The sequence below is a fragment of the Alligator mississippiensis genome, chromosome 3 (genome assembly GCF_030867095.1).
Source record: "Alligator mississippiensis isolate rAllMis1 chromosome 3, rAllMis1, whole genome shotgun sequence".
NCBI lineage: Eukaryota > Metazoa > Chordata > Crocodylia > Alligatoridae > Alligator > Alligator mississippiensis.
This window is the reverse complement of record NC_081826.1, coordinates 285,755,496-285,774,086: the sequence shown is the minus strand read 5'-3', so window position 1 is coordinate 285,774,086 and position 18,591 is coordinate 285,755,496. Positions and strand designations below refer to the sequence as shown.

The window sequence follows — 18,591 nt, the reverse complement described above, 5'->3', positions numbered from 1 at the left end:
CCAGCTTGCCCGGGCCGGGCGGGACTACAGCTCCCAGAAAGCAGCGCGGCTCCATGCGCATGCGTAGGTCGCTGGCGGACATTTTTGAAAGCGGCGGGTTCATCTCGCTGTGAACCCTTCGGTTTGGTTTGGTTTGGTTTGGGTTTTTTTAAACCAGATCTTTTACTGATGGGTCGAAGTGAGATGCAGGTTTTCATGTTTTGAGCATTTTCCTCTCTCGATGGCTGGAAGGCCTGGGGGGGTTTTCGCAGGTACCTGAGCAGGCCTCGGGGGGGGAGGGGGCGTCGTGTGTGTGCAGGCTGCTACGTGTGGCGGGCGGGCGGGCGGGATCAATTGCCAAATCTTAATGGAGCAGGATCTGCAAAGCGGTTCTCATCCCCTGGGTCGCAGCCCAAAAGTGCGTGGTGAGGAGGTGCGACAGGGTTGTGAGCAATCCCCGCAAAACGTGGGCAATCGCGGCCTTTCACCGTCGAGGGAGCAAAACTTGGACAACTACAGGTTTAGGTTGGCAGGAGGCTCGCTACGTAACCTCTTCGCTGGGTCGGGACCGATCCGGGTACTAAAAAGGTTGAACTCTGCTCTAGATCGGTGGCTTTCAACCTTTTTTGTACCAGGACCCAGTCGTGAAACATGAGGCCATCGTGACCCGCTGCCGGGGGGGGCCAAGCAGACCGGAGCGCTGCCGGCCGGCCAGGGGACAGCCACCGCGGTGTTCCCACCGCTTTCTCCTTTAAAGACGAATCCGTTTTTAAAGTTGACGCATGTTTCGAAGTTTGTTCATCCTCCTTTTTCATACGTCCTTGCAACCCACTTTTTGGGTCACCACCCACGGGTTGAGAAACGCTGCTCTAGGTCGGTGGGACGCGAAGGTCCTCTAGGCGGGACTTGGGTTTGGGGTGGCGAAACCAGAAATGCCACGGGGGGACTTACGGTTTCACTTTTGTGCTCTCTGATTGGCCTCTGGGGGACCCCCCCCCCTGCTCTTTGATTGGCCTATGGAGAACCCCCCCCTCTTGCTCTTTGATTGGCCTCTGGAGAACCCCACCGCCCTTGCTCCTCGACTGGTGGGACCAGGATTTTTTTTGACCTTATGTCAGCAGGACGTAAGGTGCAAAAGTTTGAGAACCGCTGCTGTAGATCACTGAGTCACCCACGTATTTAGTCATTGGGATTCCTGATGACAACGTCTTCCTCTCTCACTCGAAGTTTTCTTGGCAAGGTGCAATAATGTAATGAATCTTCTCTTTTGGTTTTTTCAGTTGGTCCATTTGTTCATTCCGTTAAAAACCGTTTTGGCCACATTTGCTTTGCTCTTAATGGGTTTTGTCTTTTGGGGTGGTTTTGCTTTCATAGTTCCATAGATGTTAGGGGCTGGAAGGGACCTTACAGATCATCACATCCATGAGATGTTATAACCCAGGGTGTTTCAGCTAAGTTTAGTAATGTGACAAAACGTCATCTGTTCATGTGCTAGATACCTTATCTGTGACATTCACGTTGTGTCATTTGGAAAGAGCTACCTTTTTCACTTCATCATCAAGGTGTCCTGATAGCATCCAGGTCCTTTTTGTGTTCTCTTTCCAGATACAAACTTTTTTTCCTGTTGAACTGTTGGCTTTATTTCTCTGTTGGAGCCTACTGTTGTACAGTTGACAGACCTTGGGTTTTTTGTTGTAGACTTGTGAAGCTCTAAGTTCATTAGCTAGTTTGAATATTTTGTTAATAAGTGAGTTAAATCCTAACTGGCAGAACAGAATTTTTCAATAGTACGCCTATGGAAATCAGTGACCGAACAGTAGAATCTTGTGCAGCAGGGAATTAAATAGATGTTTGCAGTTGATCACTTAAATAGATGTTTGCAGTTGATCGCTTAGTTGTTGTTTCTTTTTCCTTTAGACTGAAGATGAGTGGAAATTCCAAAAGACATTTTGATAAAAGCCATGGCGTGCTCAATTAAAAAAGGTGGCTTTTATTCTCCTGAATCTACAATAACGTCTCTTCTTGCAAGTTGCAACCTTGACAGTAATAACTCCTGCTCAAGCAGTTCAATTCACTACAAAGAGAAGCTGTACAACTCTGCATCTCAGGCACTCGAGGCCTACATCGAAGATTTTGATCTCAGCCTGGTGTCTCCAGAAGTAAGCACTGGAAAAATCTGCATAAGTCAAAGTACTCCTAAATGCATCAAATCCTCAGAATATTGTTCCAAGCAAAAATATGGTATGTTTTCTGTAAGCTTAAATTTGGGGTATTGGTAAATATTTTTGTATAAGATCAAATCAAAACTGTCTACTTAAAAGTGAGAATGAGAGTAATGCCACTGAAGTAAATGGGACTATCCAAGTAACTTAAAAATGTCTAGTAGCTTGTTTCTAGATTTGGGGCTTTATTTTCTTACATGAAGCTATTAAGCATCCTTTTGTCAGTCCTTTGACTTACACTTTATTTACCATAAATCTAGGGACAGTGAGCTTAGTGAGAAATGAAAGCTGTCTTTAGGGAAGCAGTTCCATGGTCCCGGTCCAGCCCTTGGGACTGGCCATGCACCATTCATCTGGCCCATGGACCAGCCCTGCGCCACTCACCCAGCCCTTGAGGCCGAGATGAGTCAGGCACCCTTGTCTGTGCTATGAAGGGTTGGCTAATATCAGTACACCAGCAAAGCCCTCTCGTGGAGACAAAGCTAACACCAGCAAATGCCTCTTGCTGTATTTTTAATAGCTTTATATAAGCTGCATTTCTAATGGAGAGTTTTTGTGGCATAGATTCACCAGTTAAGGGTTTTCTTTTTATTCTTCCACATTTGTAACCAATATAGCTATTAATATGTAACATTTGTATCGTAAAATGTTTTGGTGACTGGTATGCTACTTAAGACATTAATCAAAACAAGAATGACAGTTTTCATTCTTGCTTCAGCTTAGTACACGTACAACTATTTTATTTGTTTTAATTTTCTCCTACATGCCTTTTGCAGTATAAAGTTCCAGCCCGCTAGTACATACGCAGATTGCTGCATATGCATGAATTTTGACTGGTTCAGCCAGCATTATCTTTAGTTTATTGGCTCGACTGTGTTTTCTGTATGTTACAAGACTGGAGCCTAGACATCTTTTCTTTCATGTGAAATATATTAGCTGTTTAATGGAACCCTACTAGTTAATGCATTATCTATCTGAAACTGGTAGAAGTAAAAAGCACTTAAGCTGGAAATTATATAGGACCTCCCCCTGGTTTCATTTAAAAAATGCCTTTGCTCTTTTTAAATAAAACTGAAGTTTTAATGCTTAAATATCATCTGAAAAACTTTAAAGTCTGACTGAGTTTTTGTCCAGTCAGTGTGTGTCTGTCAAGTACCAAGAGATGAGATCAAAAAAGGAGTACAAGCCAAGTAAAATGGTATTGGGCAGAAAGAGAAGTTTTTCTGAGTCAACTAATTTTTTATTCAAATAATTATGATATCAATAATAACTATCATTAATATCTGATAAAAAAAGTCCTTGGGATTTGAATTAGAGGAAGTACTACCATGACAAGAATTGGAACTTGAAATCCTCCAGAGAGAAAAATACTAAGTATTTTTACTTAATCCATTTCGGCTCTTATTAGAAATTGGTTTGCCAGTGTAAATCTCATCTAATGCTAGGCATTCCCCATAAATGGTATTGTTGTTGGGAAAGGAAGGCTCTTTTTTTATATAATTTCATGGGGTTTTTTTATCTGCAGTGACATGAATATACCTGCCTGGATTTCTTCCTTACAGGAGTTTGAACTTGGTGCTTGGGATATATTAGCTGTAACTTTGTTTGTTTGTTTGTCTAAGTTTGCTGTTAGTGATTGTGTTGCAGTAGAAAGACTTCAGGGCCAGGGTCATAGTTTTCCTTGGCAGACAAAATAAAGGCCAGACCCATAACCTGTTCATTCCAGGTCATGTATGAAATGTGCAATTTAATCTTAGACTGAGGCAAAACTACATAAGAGGATACACACTTCAGGTTTTATGAATCAAGAGAAACAATAAGCAGAAAGCATATGCTAAATGTTCCTTGTTGCAGTCCTTTATACCTGTCTTAGGGTTCCTCAACAGTGTTGGGGAAGTAAAGTCTCTATAGTTCTATAAAATATCATATTTATAGTCTCATGGGGAGACAGAGAGACCCTAGTTCTGAATTACATTATTCACTTTTACTACTAGCATCTTGTGAGAGAAACTGTCAAAATGTATTAGTTATATTGCATTGGAACCTCAGTATTCAATGTTATTTTACTAAATGGTGTTGCAAACAATAATCCAAATATGTAGCTATACTAGATTCTTCAAAAATATAGACTTGGTTGTGACAGAAAACCCTTTAGAGTGTCTGTCACTTTAAGGGCTGGAGCAGGGAGCTGCCAAGTGGGTAACGAGAGCAGCCATTTTGCGAGAGCTCTGTTATAAGAGCAGAGCATTTTGAGAACAGTCATCTGGGAGTAACATCTCCTGGTGGAGCTTCTGCTCCAGGAATATCTTGGACGTATAGGAGAGGCTATGGGGAAGGAGGAGGCCTCATTGGAGTTATGCGGGTCCAGGTAAGCTTGAGGCCTATGGGGTGTTGGACCCTGGAGGTGGGCCAGGCATGCTGAATAAGCAGCATCTGAGCCCAAGGGAGTATAAGATCCCGGGCCCTGAGAGTTTCAGGGCAGAGTTGTGGGGCCAGTTAAGCTCAAAGAAGAGCAGCTGAGCCCTAAGAGTTGAAGACTTCAGGCCCTGTTGTAAAGGGGTGGAGTTGTGGCCCGGGAGAGGGGTGTAGTAGTCCAATGAAGGGTCAGGGGTGAAGCGGGCCAGGGGTGAAGCAGGCCATAGTTGAGCAATCGCTCAGTCCTGTTTGGGTGAGCGTCATGGGAGAGGCCCAAAAGACTGCACCAGGAATTACTGAGGGATGGAGAGTAAAGCCCAAGGACCTCCACGGAGTAGGGCGGTGTGAGTGTTGCCTGGATAGGCAGTATGCAAGAGACCAGATCAGAGCTGGTGGAGTGAGGCCCCGATGAGAGAGGGGTGGTGTGCGTATGGCCCCAAACTGGGCAGTATGATTAAAGATACAACCATGTACCCAGTTTGGCTCAGCCTTGAGCCAGAGTATCATCACACAGTGAGACATCAGTGAGGGATGGGACATGTGTAGGGATGGTAGGAGCATGTACTGATTGCCCACAGTCATTTGGGTGCACAAAGGGCAGCCTCCCGCCTATTTGACAACATAATCATTTATCAACAAGGCGTGGCAGGAGAGCAAGGCGGGCAGTTTGCCCAGAGACAAGGGCGGGGCCATAATAGTATGAGGCCTGGAAGGTGCCTTTGTTACGTTGGTATACTCATGAAAATTTAAAAATAGTTTTTCTAGTTTCTTTTTGTTTTTCAGGTTTGGAGGACCTTAACCAACACGTAAAACTAGATTCTAAGGCATCATCTTTTAGAAGACAACGTTTTTGTGACCTAGACTTGGTTAGTCTCACAACAGATGATTTACTAGCATTTCCACCAGATGGATCATTGCCTTCTATCCGGTCTACTCCCTTTGGGTTGGAGCTTCAAAGTAGTGAAAGGAAAAAGAAGTCACTGGGAAAATCAAGATTCTGTCCTTACTATGGAATGTCTTCCTTCAAGATTGAAAGAGACTTTGAAGACAATGGCAGTATTGGCAATCAACATCCACCCACAGATTTGGGCAAGAAGAAACGCAATGTATATAAATCTCTCAAATATGATTCTATATCTGAAGGAAAAGAAGAAGACTTTCCTTCTGAACAGCACTTTAACTCTGTTTCTGTTAAGAATTATCCAAGATGGCTTACTAGCCAGAAGTCCGACTTGAATGTGTCAGGGATAAGTAGTATTCCTGATTTTAAGTATCCTGTCTGGCTCAAGAATCATAACCTTTTATCCGATTCAGATGATCAAAGTTTTAATCAAACACATAGCATACAAACACATAGCATACGGAGTGATCCTTCCATATTACAAACTCACCAGAATCTAAAAAAGAGCCACTTCATGGATAAACCGGACAGTTCCCATAACTGTTGTGAACAAAATAGTTATTTGGATCTAGTGGTTGACAAAATAGCAGGAAAGTGTGACTGTGACAGTCCAAATACATGCTTCCAGCCTGGCAGTATTTTATCAAGTCAGTCCAAGCAGCCATTCAGAGGTAACATAAATTTGTCAGTTCTTCAGAATGTCATCTGAATGTGAATTTCAAGTTTTATTACCTCTTTTAACCACGCAAGACTTTACATCCTCCTTCTGTGTTGTTCTGATTGAACAGCTCCTTACTGAGATAATTGCAACAGTGTTACGTAGGGGAGTTTTCCACTGGTTTATAATTCAGTTTAGTTCAGGGGTATCAAAGTATAGAGGCTTACCATCCAGCCTGCAGTACTTCATATCAGTCTCAGTCTGGCCTCACATGCAGCATGCACCAGCTCTGTAGGCTGCATGCAGCTTGTGGAGCTGGTTTGTTGCATGCTACATGTGGGGCCAGACCTGGCACATGTGCTGCATGCAATGTCTAGAGCCAGTCCATAATGCCTGCTGCATGTGGCACCCATGCCAGACCAGCCCTGCATGCCTGATCCAGGACTGATCCAGTTCATGCCCACAAACAGGCCCCTTTTGCTATATCCAGCATGTAGGGCCAGTCTGGCATTGATGCCACACGAAGCACACCCTGGACCAGTCCTGCGTGTGCTGTATGTAGTGTTCCAGGCTGAAGTGCTGCATGTGCCAGTGCAGGTGCTGCATGCATCATGAAGGACCAGGCTGGGGTGTGCAGTGCATGCAGTATCCATGCCAAGCCAGCCTTGCATGTTGGCTCTGGTGCATAGGGCTAATCCAGCTCTTGGAATGAGTGTGATATCCCTGGTCTAACTGAAAACCTGGCCCTCTGAAATATACCCATGTAAATTAATAAGCATAATCCAGGGATCTCATTATAACAGAGACATAATGTGATTCTGAAAATCGCTTCTTTTTACACCCATGGTGTGAGACAAAATGTTAATACCTGTAGTGTCTTAATTGTTATTTTCCAGTTTAAAATCACATTGATGTGAAATACAATGTTGATAGAGGTGTCTTGTAGATGGCATAGAAAGGACGCTGTCAATCGTTGATTAATGCAGTTTATCACACGCAGATTTTATCACCATTTTATATGTAAATAGTTGCATGTGTGCATGGTGACCAGATCCATAGTTACATTACCCAACTTCTCAGTTATATAAAGGGTTTCTTAGAGAAGTTCTCGTCTTTTCTGACAAGAACGGTCTCATTGTGTTTTTCAGATGACCAGCTTGAATTGCTTATCTTGAAGGCAAGAAGAACTCTAGAATCTTCAGCTGAGGATTTAGCCAGTATTATGAAAAATGATGGCAGTCCCTGTACAGTAGACATACTGGAAGCAGAAAGATCATGGGAAAATGTGCCAATTGCTTTGTAAGCAACCGAATAGAGGTTACATTAATTTATTCACAAAATCTTAGTTTTCTTAACTCATGAAGCGTGCACTATAGGAAGTATTTTGGTTAGTCATATCATTTGTGTACACATGTAAGGAAGGAAATGGTTAAACCCTTAGATTTACTATAAAGTGCTAAGATTATGATATTTCTATAATGCTATGAGAAAAGAACGTCTTTTTTCTCACTGTTGGTTAGGTTAGTACTTTGTCAAGTAAACTTATTGTAGAATATTTCTAATTTGCTAATTACAATAGACTGTTATGTCAGTAAAACATTTTTATGCAAGAGAACACAAGAAAACAGATCATTCAATAGCTTATTTAAAAAAAAAAAAAAAAAAGCTTAGTAGTTGTGGAAACTATATGCAACTTTAAAAATGGGTCTTGCTACTAGCATGGATTCCCCCAGTGCAGGGATTCCTCAGAACTTTTTAGCCTTGTCTGTTTTCTGATTACTCCCTGTGTGGTTTCCAGAGAAGAGGTGGGAAGTTTTGAAACCTTCCAACTCTCAGATCCAAGCCCTTCGGTCCCTGACCATCCACGGCTATCTTTGACCGTGTCTCAAGAAACAACTTAGCTCTCAAGAGGGGGACATTACTGTTTCAAAAGGGAAAAGATTACATCCCTAGTTTCAAGCAGCAAAACAGACACCTATTTAATAAAGGCATTTAGTTGCAGACAAAGGCCACAGAGCAAAAAGCACCTGCCCCCTCCGAGGAATTAAGTAGTCCCTCTGTCCCTAATGTAGTCCACACAGTACTGTATACCATAAGGTTAGCACACCTATTCTCTCTCTAGTCTGTAATCCAGCTATTCCTTGCTTCAGATTTGGCAGCTCCCAGGTGAACACTCTTGTTTTTCAGCCTGCTCCATCTTTTGTGATGCTTAGGTCCATCCACTTCCATTAACACTTCTGGTGTGTCCCTTCCAGAGGGTGTGTCCAAAGCCCACCTGAAGCATCAACATGGCTATTCAATTCCTCCTTGGAGGTGCATATAATCTCATCCCACATATAGGCAGCTCTGAGTCCCGGCAAATACTCTATTAGCCCTTCTTTTCCGATGTACAAGGTAGTCTAGGAAGCTGAGGTACAGAACATTATTACAGCCTGAACACACTTAACACAAGAATATTGTAATAAAACCCATAGTCCCACCTTTGGGAGTCTTGGAACAATCCTGGTTTTAAAATTCCACTTGCCCAGAAGAAAAAGATTCCTTTATAGAAATAAAGAACATTAATTATGTTATAATCAAAATTAATCTTAAACACTCAATCCTTTCTAAAATGGAAATGAAGTAGCTCAAGGTAGGAGGATTAGGTAGTACTGGGAAGAAAGAAGACTGGGGTGTAAACAAGATGAAAAAGGTGAATTTTGATGACCTGAAGAAGACACAGATTCTTTGTTAGGTTGTAGCAAGTATGGGGAAGGTACCATGGAAAATTGTATTAATTATGTTAGTACCTCACCGTTGTCTCCATTAAAAAAAAAAATTACTATTGACTGTTGGGACCTCATTTACACTGGAAAAATTGAAACAGCTCTGTCTCTATTAGCACTGATGGTTAGGTAGTGCAGATAATTTTTAGTATTAGGGCCACAAATGGAGTTGCAACTGTATTAAATTGCAGGCCTTATTTCAGCCGGTGTAGATGGAGTCAGTGATTGGTGAATTAATTCTGTCACAAATAGCTGAGTTTTTAAAGTTTTCTAATATCTTGTATGTTTAATTTTTGATTAAGTAAGCCTCCAGTGCCTGTACAGTGCGAGGAAGAGGAGAATGCTTTACAATCCCCCAAGGCAAATATTGTTAATGAATTCCTTGAAGACTGTTTAAATAATGCCAATCAGGTGGGCAAAGATGATTTTTGCTGATTTAACTTTAGATAGAAAACTTGTAATACTTTTCTTTTATAGTAGGTCCTTAAAGGAAACCATAAAAACTTACATTTCTATAATATGTTTCTAGTTTACGTTCTAACTCTTTAACAATGAATTCAAAATATGTAAGACCAGTAACTAATAGCAAGGGAAACATTTGCATTTTTTTCTTTAATAATGGGCTAACAATCAACAAGACAATCACTGCAATTTTCCATGTTACAATGAAGTCAGTTCTTCAAAGTACTGTAGACTTTAATCAGACCAGGAATTAAAAATATTTGGCCTCAACACATTTTCTTTTAATAATTTCTTTATCTACTTCAATTTTTATATCACATATTTTATTAAATATTAAAACATTATTGTAGAGTGTTTGTTATACACGTAAGGATCAAATCCTACTAATCTGAGCTTTAGTGATGACTTGAATTAAGTTCTATGGGTTAATAATGGGATATTTGAGAACCCAATATGTCTATTTTATGCTATTCATTCTAAATTATTCTTTATTTTGTATCTTGTCCATTCATATTTATTGCCCCTTTCAAACAAGATGGTGCTAATGTGTCTTTCTCATTCATTACCTGAAACTTTCCCATTTCTGTCTCACTCATTTTGGAAATAGAGGAATCTTTCTGAATGCAGGGATCCAGGTGTGAGGGTCAATTGTTGACATTTATTTATTTTTTAAAGCATATTTTCATCATTTTCTCTCATGGTGTACTGCATCTAAACTGTCCTAATGGGTTTTTTTGCTACCACTTCCATACATCGAACAGATTTTGTTTTCACATGACTATCTAATATTTCATTCAATACTGCTGGGAGATCACAGTTAACATAGCACCTACTATTAACTGCCTGTCTGAGTAAAATAATTTTTTCTTTCCCCTGAGCATTATTTGCATTGCTATTGAATTCCAGGTCCTTTTCTGCAGAGCTGCTGCTTAGCCAGTCAGTCCCAAGCCTGCACTTGTGGATAGGATTGTTCTGTCTGTCCTAAGTGCAGGACTTTGCACTTGTCTTTATTCAAACTCATGAGATGCCTTTTGGTCCAATCCTCCAATTTGTTGAGGTCTCCCTGAATTCTAATCCTACCCTCAAGTGTATCTACTAGTCCCCTCAGCTTGGTGCCATCTACAGACTTGCTGAGTCCACACTCCATCCCAGTTGTTGGTGAAAATATTGAACAAATCCAGGTGCAGGACTGACCCCTGGGGCACTCCTCATGATACTGGCTATCAACTAGACATCGCGCCTTTGAGCCCAGCAATCCAGCCAGTTTTCTGTGCACTTTACAGTTCATTCATCCAGCCCGTACTTCCTTAGGTTGCTTGCAAGAACGTTGTGGGAGACCATATCAAAAGTCTAGCTAAAATTAGGGTATATCACATCCACTCCTCTCCCTACATCCACAGAACTAATCATTTAATCATAGAAGGCAGTCAGGTTGGTCAGGCTTGATTGCCCTTGGTGAATATCCATGTTGATTCCTCCTAATCGCCTTTTTCTCCAAGGGCTTAGGAAAGGATTCCTTAAGCATCTGCTCCCTGATTTTTCCAGGGACTGAGGTGAGGCTAACCAGTTTGTAGTTTCTCAGCTCCTTCTACTTCCCTTCCTTCACTTTATTTGCCCTTTTCCAGCCATTGCAACAAGTTTTCAAAAATAATGGCCAGCAGCTCTGCAATCACATCCGCCAACTCCATCAGCAGCCTCGGGTACATTGCATCCAGCCCCATGGACTTGTACACATTACACTGTTCTAAATAGTTCCTGACCCGTTATTTCACCCCAGGCTGCTCACTTCCTCCCCAAATTGTGCTGCCAGGTGCACATATGCCATTCACATCCATTAAATTATTCCATAGAAAATTCAAAGCAGGAAGTATAGTTTAAAAATGTACAGGTACTATTGGACTTCAACTAAATGTTTTTGTTTTTTTCGTTTTTTTTAATTTAGGAAAATACCTTTTCTGGAGGTAATCATCATGGACCAGTTGAAGCCTTGAAGCTAATGTTGTTTAACCTTCAAGCAGTTCATGAAAGTTTTAAGCAGACTGAAACTACTGAACGGAAGGAAGAACTTTTTAAAGTAAGCAATCGGCTTTCTTTTGATACTGGATCTCATTGCTGATGATTTCTATTTAAACTTATTTTACGATTGTACTTGTATGGTCTTGAATGTGAACAGTTTGCCTAATTATTAGGCAGTGGTGATAAGGAGGATCTCTTTGGTCTTCTAATCCATATGTGTGGCTACAGTATTTTTTTTTCTAGTGCTCTGTCCATTATGCTCTAATATATTACAGTTAGAATTTCTACTCTTTCTGTTGAGGGAACTGGTTCTCAGTCCATGGGTCCACATATTTAGGATGTCTCTGGAATCCCCATGGATGAATTTTAAGAATGAGCTAAATAATGTCAGACATGGTTTAGTTGTATTTAATTCTGTCCTGGAGGCAGGACTAGACAATTCCTTAAGGTGCTATCTAGACACATTTTCTTTGCTTATTAGGGTTCTACATATTGTTTAAAATATCCATTTAAACTCTTCCATATTTATCGGTTAAAATGTTAACTGATAGCTCATACCTAGTTTAATTACCTCCATGGCCCCGGTCCTGGCCCCTTACGTCTTCACTGTGTTTCCGCCACTGAGCAGGTCCCATGCTGCTGGCATGGAGCGAGCCACTAAGGGGCATTACCTAGCTGCAGAGCCATGTCTTCCTCTTACCCACTGGGGCTGGGGGCTGGGCTCTGGATGGAGCTGGGGCTACAGACCCCTCCTGTGCCCGGATCCTGATCCTGATGCCACGGGGAGGGAGGGAGGGAGGGAGGTTCCGGCCCCTCCCATGGGTCCGGTGGAGCCTTTCCATCACAGTAGTGAGACTCGTGGCCCCATGGTGGGTCTGTCCAGTCCCCCTGTAGTGGTAGGACCTGAGAAGGGTGATCGACTCCCTGTGCCTCCTGCCACATTTGTGCCACTGCAGCCCAGACCTGGAAGGCTCCTGCATGCTGCCAGGTTGGGCCCTCTCCAACTTGCCCCAGGGGAAGTGGGGATCTGGTCCTAGCGAGACAGCCTCTGCTGAGCACATTTCATCCTTCCCCCTCCCAGTCCTGGTGCTGGGGCTGCACAGGGCCTGGCCCAGCCTTGAGGAGAGGCTGAACGCTTGGCTGGCTCGACCTGAGGAGGTGCTGTGGAGGTGATGCGGCTGAAGCAGGCAGTGCCAAGGCTGACAGGTTGCCACTGGCCCCTTGAATGGTGAGCATGGCCCCAGGGCATTTCTGAGGCACAGCAGTGCAGCAGCTCTAGCCTGGGAGGCTGCTTTTGCAGCCCTACCGCTGCATCTGGGATCCTTGCTGCACCACCACCACTCAGGAATACCCTGGGCCACACTCACTGTGCATGGGGTCAGCAGTGACCCCTCAGACTTGGTGCCACCTGCTCCAGCTGCCACAGCACCTCCTTGGGCTGAGCCAGCCATGCACTCAGTCCTGCTGCAGGGCTGGGCCAGGCCCTGCACAGCCCCAGTGCTATGGGCAGGAGAGGGAAGGATGCACAGGGCCTGGCCCAGCACCATGCACGCTCCTGCAGCCTGCACCCTGGTGGAGGCTGCACCACTGGGACTGGACCCTCCCCTTCCTCCAGGGCAAGCTGGAGAGGACCCAGCATGGAGGACACTTCTAGGCCCAAGTGTAACGGCACAAGTGTGGCATCTGCAGGGAGCTTGTCACCCTGCCAGCAGACCCACTGTGGGGCTGGGAGTCTTGCTGCTGTGACAGGAAGGCCCCACCTGACCCTGGTGAGGGCAACCTAGCACCTCCCTCCCTCCCCGTGGCAGCAGGCTCGGGATCCCGCCACAGGAGACGTCGACAGCCCTGGCTCCGTCCACAGCCCCAGCATCAGCTCCTGCCCATGGGGTGAGGGGAAGCCTTGGCTCCGTAGCTAGGCATAGCCCCCTAGTGGCTCATCCGCCCCCACTGCTCTCCTGTCCGTAGCTCACTCCCCACCAGCGGCCTGGGGCTCACACAGTGATGGGAGCAGGGTGAAGACATAAGGGGCTGGGGTCATTCCTACTGGAAGTCACTAAATGATAAACGGTGAACAGCATAAATGTAATTGTCATTTAACTGTTTATATCCCTAATGCTTATGCAGTGGTAGTTTTCTTGGTATTCAATATATTTTTTCCTTTCTTAATTTAAAATTGTTACTTCTAGTCTTTAGTTTGAAACATTGAAGTAATTCCTTTAATTCCCCCTCCACCTCCCCTTGATATTTACACTGTTCAGATACTTGTAGCTTGATAATGTGTGGTTGTACAGAGTTCTTTCTTAATTATGCTTCCTAAAGTCTCCCTTCCAGGAAAGTACTTAAGCATTTGCTTACTCTTGCTGAAAGCAAATGAAATGAGGCATGTGTTTAAATATGTACTTAAATGTTTTATTGAATGTGGGTGTGCTTGCACCCATTCTTGAATTTGTTTCTAAATTGGGATTGAAATTCATAGAAGTAGGGTTGGAGGGGACCTGAGCAGATCATCAAGTCCGACCCCCTGCCCTGGGCAGGAATGAATACTGGGCTCATATGACCACCACTAAGTTAAGCTCATATGACCTCAGTTAATCAGTGTTTTCAGCTCCATATCTTTCTAATTTTACTATTTGCTCTTTAGAGAACTCTTCAGTTTCTCAGTATATTTTAATAGTGTGTAGTGTGATGTCCAAATATTTAATGCAGCATTCCAGGTGTTAGCAGACAGATAACTTTATAAGCAGCTCATTATTTTTTATTTGCTTTTTCTGCCACAGCATCCTACAAGCTTGCATTCAGCTTTCCTGTTCTGCATCTCTTTGGTTTCCCTTCTGTTCGGTTAGGCAGACAACCTGCTGTATTTCAGAGAACCAGGCAAGAGATCTTGCCCTTTTCTCTGATTCTGTCATACGAAAAATAGGTTCTGAAACTGGGTGCCAGTCAATTCACAAAAGTTATGGAGGGGTGCCTTGAGTTCAGAAAGGTTGAGAACCACTGATCTAGGCCTTCTCAATGGTACTGTTTTGATCTGTTTAATTCAAACACACAGTAGTGAGAACATAAAGTGTGTATTGTCATTGGACTGTGTGTGTTCTGTTTTGGTTTTGTTTTTTTATCCTGTGTCTTAAGGAAAAGAAAAGGGGGATTTCAGATTTAAAAGATACATTATCCTGTATTGGATTTGCTTTATTTCAGTAACTTCAGAAACATAAAAAACCTTTTAGCATATTTTTGGATGAGTTAAAGCATACACTCAAAAGCCCTTAATTTGCCTGTGTTACAGAAATAGATGTTTTTTTAATATAGATTCTGTTCAGACATTTTTAACTAGATTTTGTTACTTATCATGCACCAGACATATGCTGTTGTCCCATCCGTGCTTCCAAACCAGTGTTGGAATAGGTCAGTAGTTTGATAGGTGACCTCAAAGAACACATGTTGCAAGAAGTAGCGTTTGTAATCCAGGAGATGCTTTTACAGTGAGGCCAGTAGTTATTAAAAGGCAGTGCGTTGTTGGCAATGATGTGTTTCAGGTGAGATGTGCTTAGGATATTTTTGCTGGAGCACTTGTAGTCTTTAACAGACATGTAGCAATTTTCAGAAGGGCAAAGCAATTTTAGTTGCTCTATGCTAGCACAGTTTGGAATTAGACCATTACATGTTGGCTCTTAATTTCCCTTGAATTTTCAAGTGTATTTGTTAGTCTTCCCTATGCTTTTAATTTCTGTATAATATTACAGTGTTCTGTTAAACTTTTCTTATTTCACTTATAAATCTTAATTCAGTAATAAATAAAATGTTCTCTGTGTATGTGTATACAGCTGTCTGGGATCCTTTAGGATAAAAATGTATATGTAAATGTGATGTATTGCTAGTGTGCTAGTCATTTATTTATATATTTTTATTTTTTTAAGCTTTCTGAAGAAGCAGTTTCTGAATTAAAGCTAAATGATAATGACGTGATCCCTGTTACTAAGTCCCTGCAGAAGTAAGTGTTCTTTTTAACCCTTATCTTTTGGGCATTAGGTAAAATCTGCAGAACATATTGAATTGAGCAGTACTGAAAACAGGTGGGGAGGCTGGAAAACGCTAAACTTTGAGAAGTTAAAAATAGGAAGCAGGGCTCTTTTTCTAAATGGATTATTTAATTATAATTTTTTTAATTGGTACAATAATATGAACCATGATATTCAATGAACAAAAAAAAAAAACTTAAAGGAACTTATGGACAGAAAAAATAGATATAAAGTCATGCAGTACAAAAGTATAGTAAGTGTGGGCTTTCTTATATCCTCTGTAGAACTGTGCTGCTGGATCATAAATAACCAAAGAGCTGGTCCTTCCAGTAAAAAAATTTAGGAGATTGGCAGAGTAGTGTGTGGGCAGTTTGTATTTTCACGATTAATTAGTTTCTTGTTACTGCAGTGGCATGCCATAATTGGCCCTGACTAATTAGTTTCTTGTTACTGCAGCGGCATGCCATAATTATCCCTGAAGTTCAGAGAAATGCCTCAAAGCCTTTAAATTTATTTCATAGAATTATAGTCTTGGAAAAGACCTCAAGGTTCATTTAGTTAAGTTTTCCACACAGATGTAGGATTAAACTCTCTCACTCGGAGAGAGACCAAAATAAACTGGATAGGCATCCGTCCAGAATGGCTTAGAAATAATGAATTCTGCAGGGTATAGTTTAGATGCCCAACCTGATAATTTCATTCTTGATAGATAATACAGATTAATAGATTAGCTATTGTGAAGGAATAGTACTATTGGTACTATGTGCTAAAACCACATAGATTAAATCATACATTTTTAAATTTATAATTAATCTTTTTCTTTCTGTAGGGCTCTGCACCATTTGTCTAGGCTCAAAAGCCTAGTTGATGATAACAGTAGCAAAGATCAAGATAATGACCATCAAGGAGATAAAAAGAAAGAAAACTAAAACTAAAAATCAAGTAGTATTGACAATGTCTCTAAATGTTTATAATTAAACTATTAGTATCTGTGTATTGCGTAGCTTTGTTCTGAGAGCACTTTTGTAGTTCACATTAATGCTTTATTTTAAGTCTTATGAAGTGGATTTGTATGTTTTTTATATTTATTTAAAATTACTGCATGGTATTTCTGCCCACCTTCAGCAGTGAGGTGACTAATTCCAAAACTGATATTTGTACTAAGTAGAGAATCCAATAATGTCTAAAATCTGCATGTGACCCATAGTTTAAAGAATATTTTGAACACTCGTCAAAAAGAATCTGTGTACTATACATAAAATAACTCCAAAAGTAAATGTTAAGCCACACGTAGTAGTTGGCCAGTTATGGCCCTCGTGACCTGCTGGCAATTTCAAGAGCCGGAGCAAGGCTGTAGAAATGCAACTAAGGTGAATGTCTTGAGCCATCTTGCAGCTGTAACCAGGTTCTGTGTGAACTTTGTAAACATTGCAACTAGCATGTCTGCAGGATGTTTAAAATGAATGGCCTACCAGGTAAAGCAAATAGTAAATTCTGCAATGAAAATTAAGCAAAAAGGTATATTCGGAAAGCCTAACTACCATAGGCAGTAATTTGATTTTGTGCTACGTAGTGTGAAAATATAAACTGCAAGGAATGACTTGTGTATTTACTTGGAAGCGTGTGCTAAGTTTTTGTAACCAAATTCCTCAAGGACTGGGAGAATAGATAAATAGAAGTTGGCTTTGGTAACATAGCCATAAAACAAGTGAAGAAAGCCTAAAAAGCACTAACGGATTATTCCAATCCAGCAAGAAAGAGTTAGGGAAAAATCTTTCTTATGAATGCAGTTTTCACGTATACCGTATTTCATGATGTATAAATCAAGGTTTGAACCCCCAACATTTACCCTTAAATTTCCACCTTGTCTTGTACACCATATCATACTTCAGCCTGGCCCCGTCACTGGTTCCCTGCCACAGGGGAAGGCAGCTCAAGCAGCACACAGCCAGGGCGCCAGTCAGTTCACAGAAGTTATGGAGGGGTGCCTTGAGTTCAGAATGCGGAGGGAAGGTCCCAGCCTCCCCTGCAGCTCGGCCCCCAGCTGTGGGAGAGGTGGGCAGGCTCCATCAAAAGCAGAATCAGGCCTCTCACTGCTTCTGCCTTCAGCAGACTCCTGCAGCCCACAGAATTCCTCGCACCACCCAGGAATGGGCTGCCCTGCCCCTTGGGCAACATGGAGGGGAGGGGTGGCAGGGTGCGCTGACCATGGGGACAGCGTGGGAGGCTCTGGAAGCCTGGGCAGCACCCAGCCCTGCCTGAAACCCCCCCGCCCCCAGTATTCCCCTCTCCACCCCACCCCGCCACCCCACTATGCCGGTGGGGTGATGTAGCTCCTTCCCAGGCAGTGCCAAGTGTCCTGCAGGCTGCTGGAGCCTGCTGAAGGCAGAAGTGGCGAGGGGCCTGATCCTGCTTTTGTTGGAGCCTGCCTGTCTTGCCCCATGGCTGGGGGACAAGCTGCCAGTGGGCCAGGCAGCCCCCGAACTGTTTGGGGGGGGGGGCGGAGAGCAGGGACGGTCCTTGCCTCCAGAGCGGTGGTGTCCCCCTGGGCCTGGCCAGGTAGGCTGTTAGCTGGCCAGGTGCTGCCTGAGCTCAGAAGCACCTGATCCAACTCCCACACACAGCCCAAGCTTCCAGCACCTCACATGCCCTCCCTGCCACCAACGCACCCAGCCACCCTCCAGCCACCCCCTCCTCCCCCCCACCTGGCAAGGCGGGATCAACATACACAGGGAAATCCTAACTTTTTGAGTGAAAATATGGGGTCAACTTACACAACGTGTCCTACAGACACCATAAAATATGGTATATGGAACTCTGCTAAATGGATATTTTGCTGGGACTGCTGAAAACCTGGTTTTGGCTGGTTCCTTACAGTCTTGAAGGGTATAGAAAATCAAACTGATCAATCAGAAGATGTTTGGGAAAAACTCTAGATATGTATGAGATTAACCGAAGCAAAAATTGGAGAATGCAGCGGATCCAGAAGAGACCCCACCTTTCCTTGTCAGACTTCTGTACAAGTATAGGTGAGAACTTGTATCTTGTTGATTCAGGTGGCCAGATTCGTAGTGGGGTATGTGTATATCTTTGCTCTAGCTGTGATGCTATATGGATTGGGATAAAGAGTGGTTTATTGCTGCCTTAGTAGCTCCCC

At 42.8% G+C, this 18,591-nt stretch overlaps 1 protein-coding gene across 1 annotated transcript; it reads left to right on the top strand.

Moving 5' to 3' along the window:
* Positions 1-62: 62 nt before the first annotated feature.
* On the top strand, positions 63-17,031 carry C3H18orf54 (chromosome 3 C18orf54 homolog). Its single transcript, XM_006269658.4, has 8 exons — positions 63-251; positions 1,897-2,220; positions 5,400-6,188; positions 7,324-7,474; positions 9,243-9,351; positions 11,345-11,476; positions 15,333-15,406; positions 16,264-17,031. The coding sequence occupies exons 2-8, from the start codon at positions 1,941-1,943 to the stop codon at positions 16,361-16,363; spliced, it is 1,635 nt and encodes a 544-aa protein (XP_006269720.2). The 5' UTR covers positions 63-251; positions 1,897-1,940; the 3' UTR covers positions 16,364-17,031.
* Positions 17,032-18,591: the final 1,560 nt, after the last annotated feature.

Bases quoted from the DNA above. Each gene is read 5' to 3' on its own strand.
- C3H18orf54 (XM_006269658.4), top strand. From the start codon at position 1,941: ATGGCGTGCTCAATTAAAAAAGGTGGCTTTTATTCTCCTGAATCTACA. The intron at 9,352-11,344 runs GTGGGCAAAGAT...TTTTTAATTTAG, and splicing joins GTTTAAATAATGCCAATCAG to GAAAATACCTTTTCTGGAGG. The intron at 15,407-16,263 runs GTAAGTGTTCTT...TTCTTTCTGTAG, and splicing joins GTTACTAAGTCCCTGCAGAA to GGCTCTGCACCATTTGTCTA.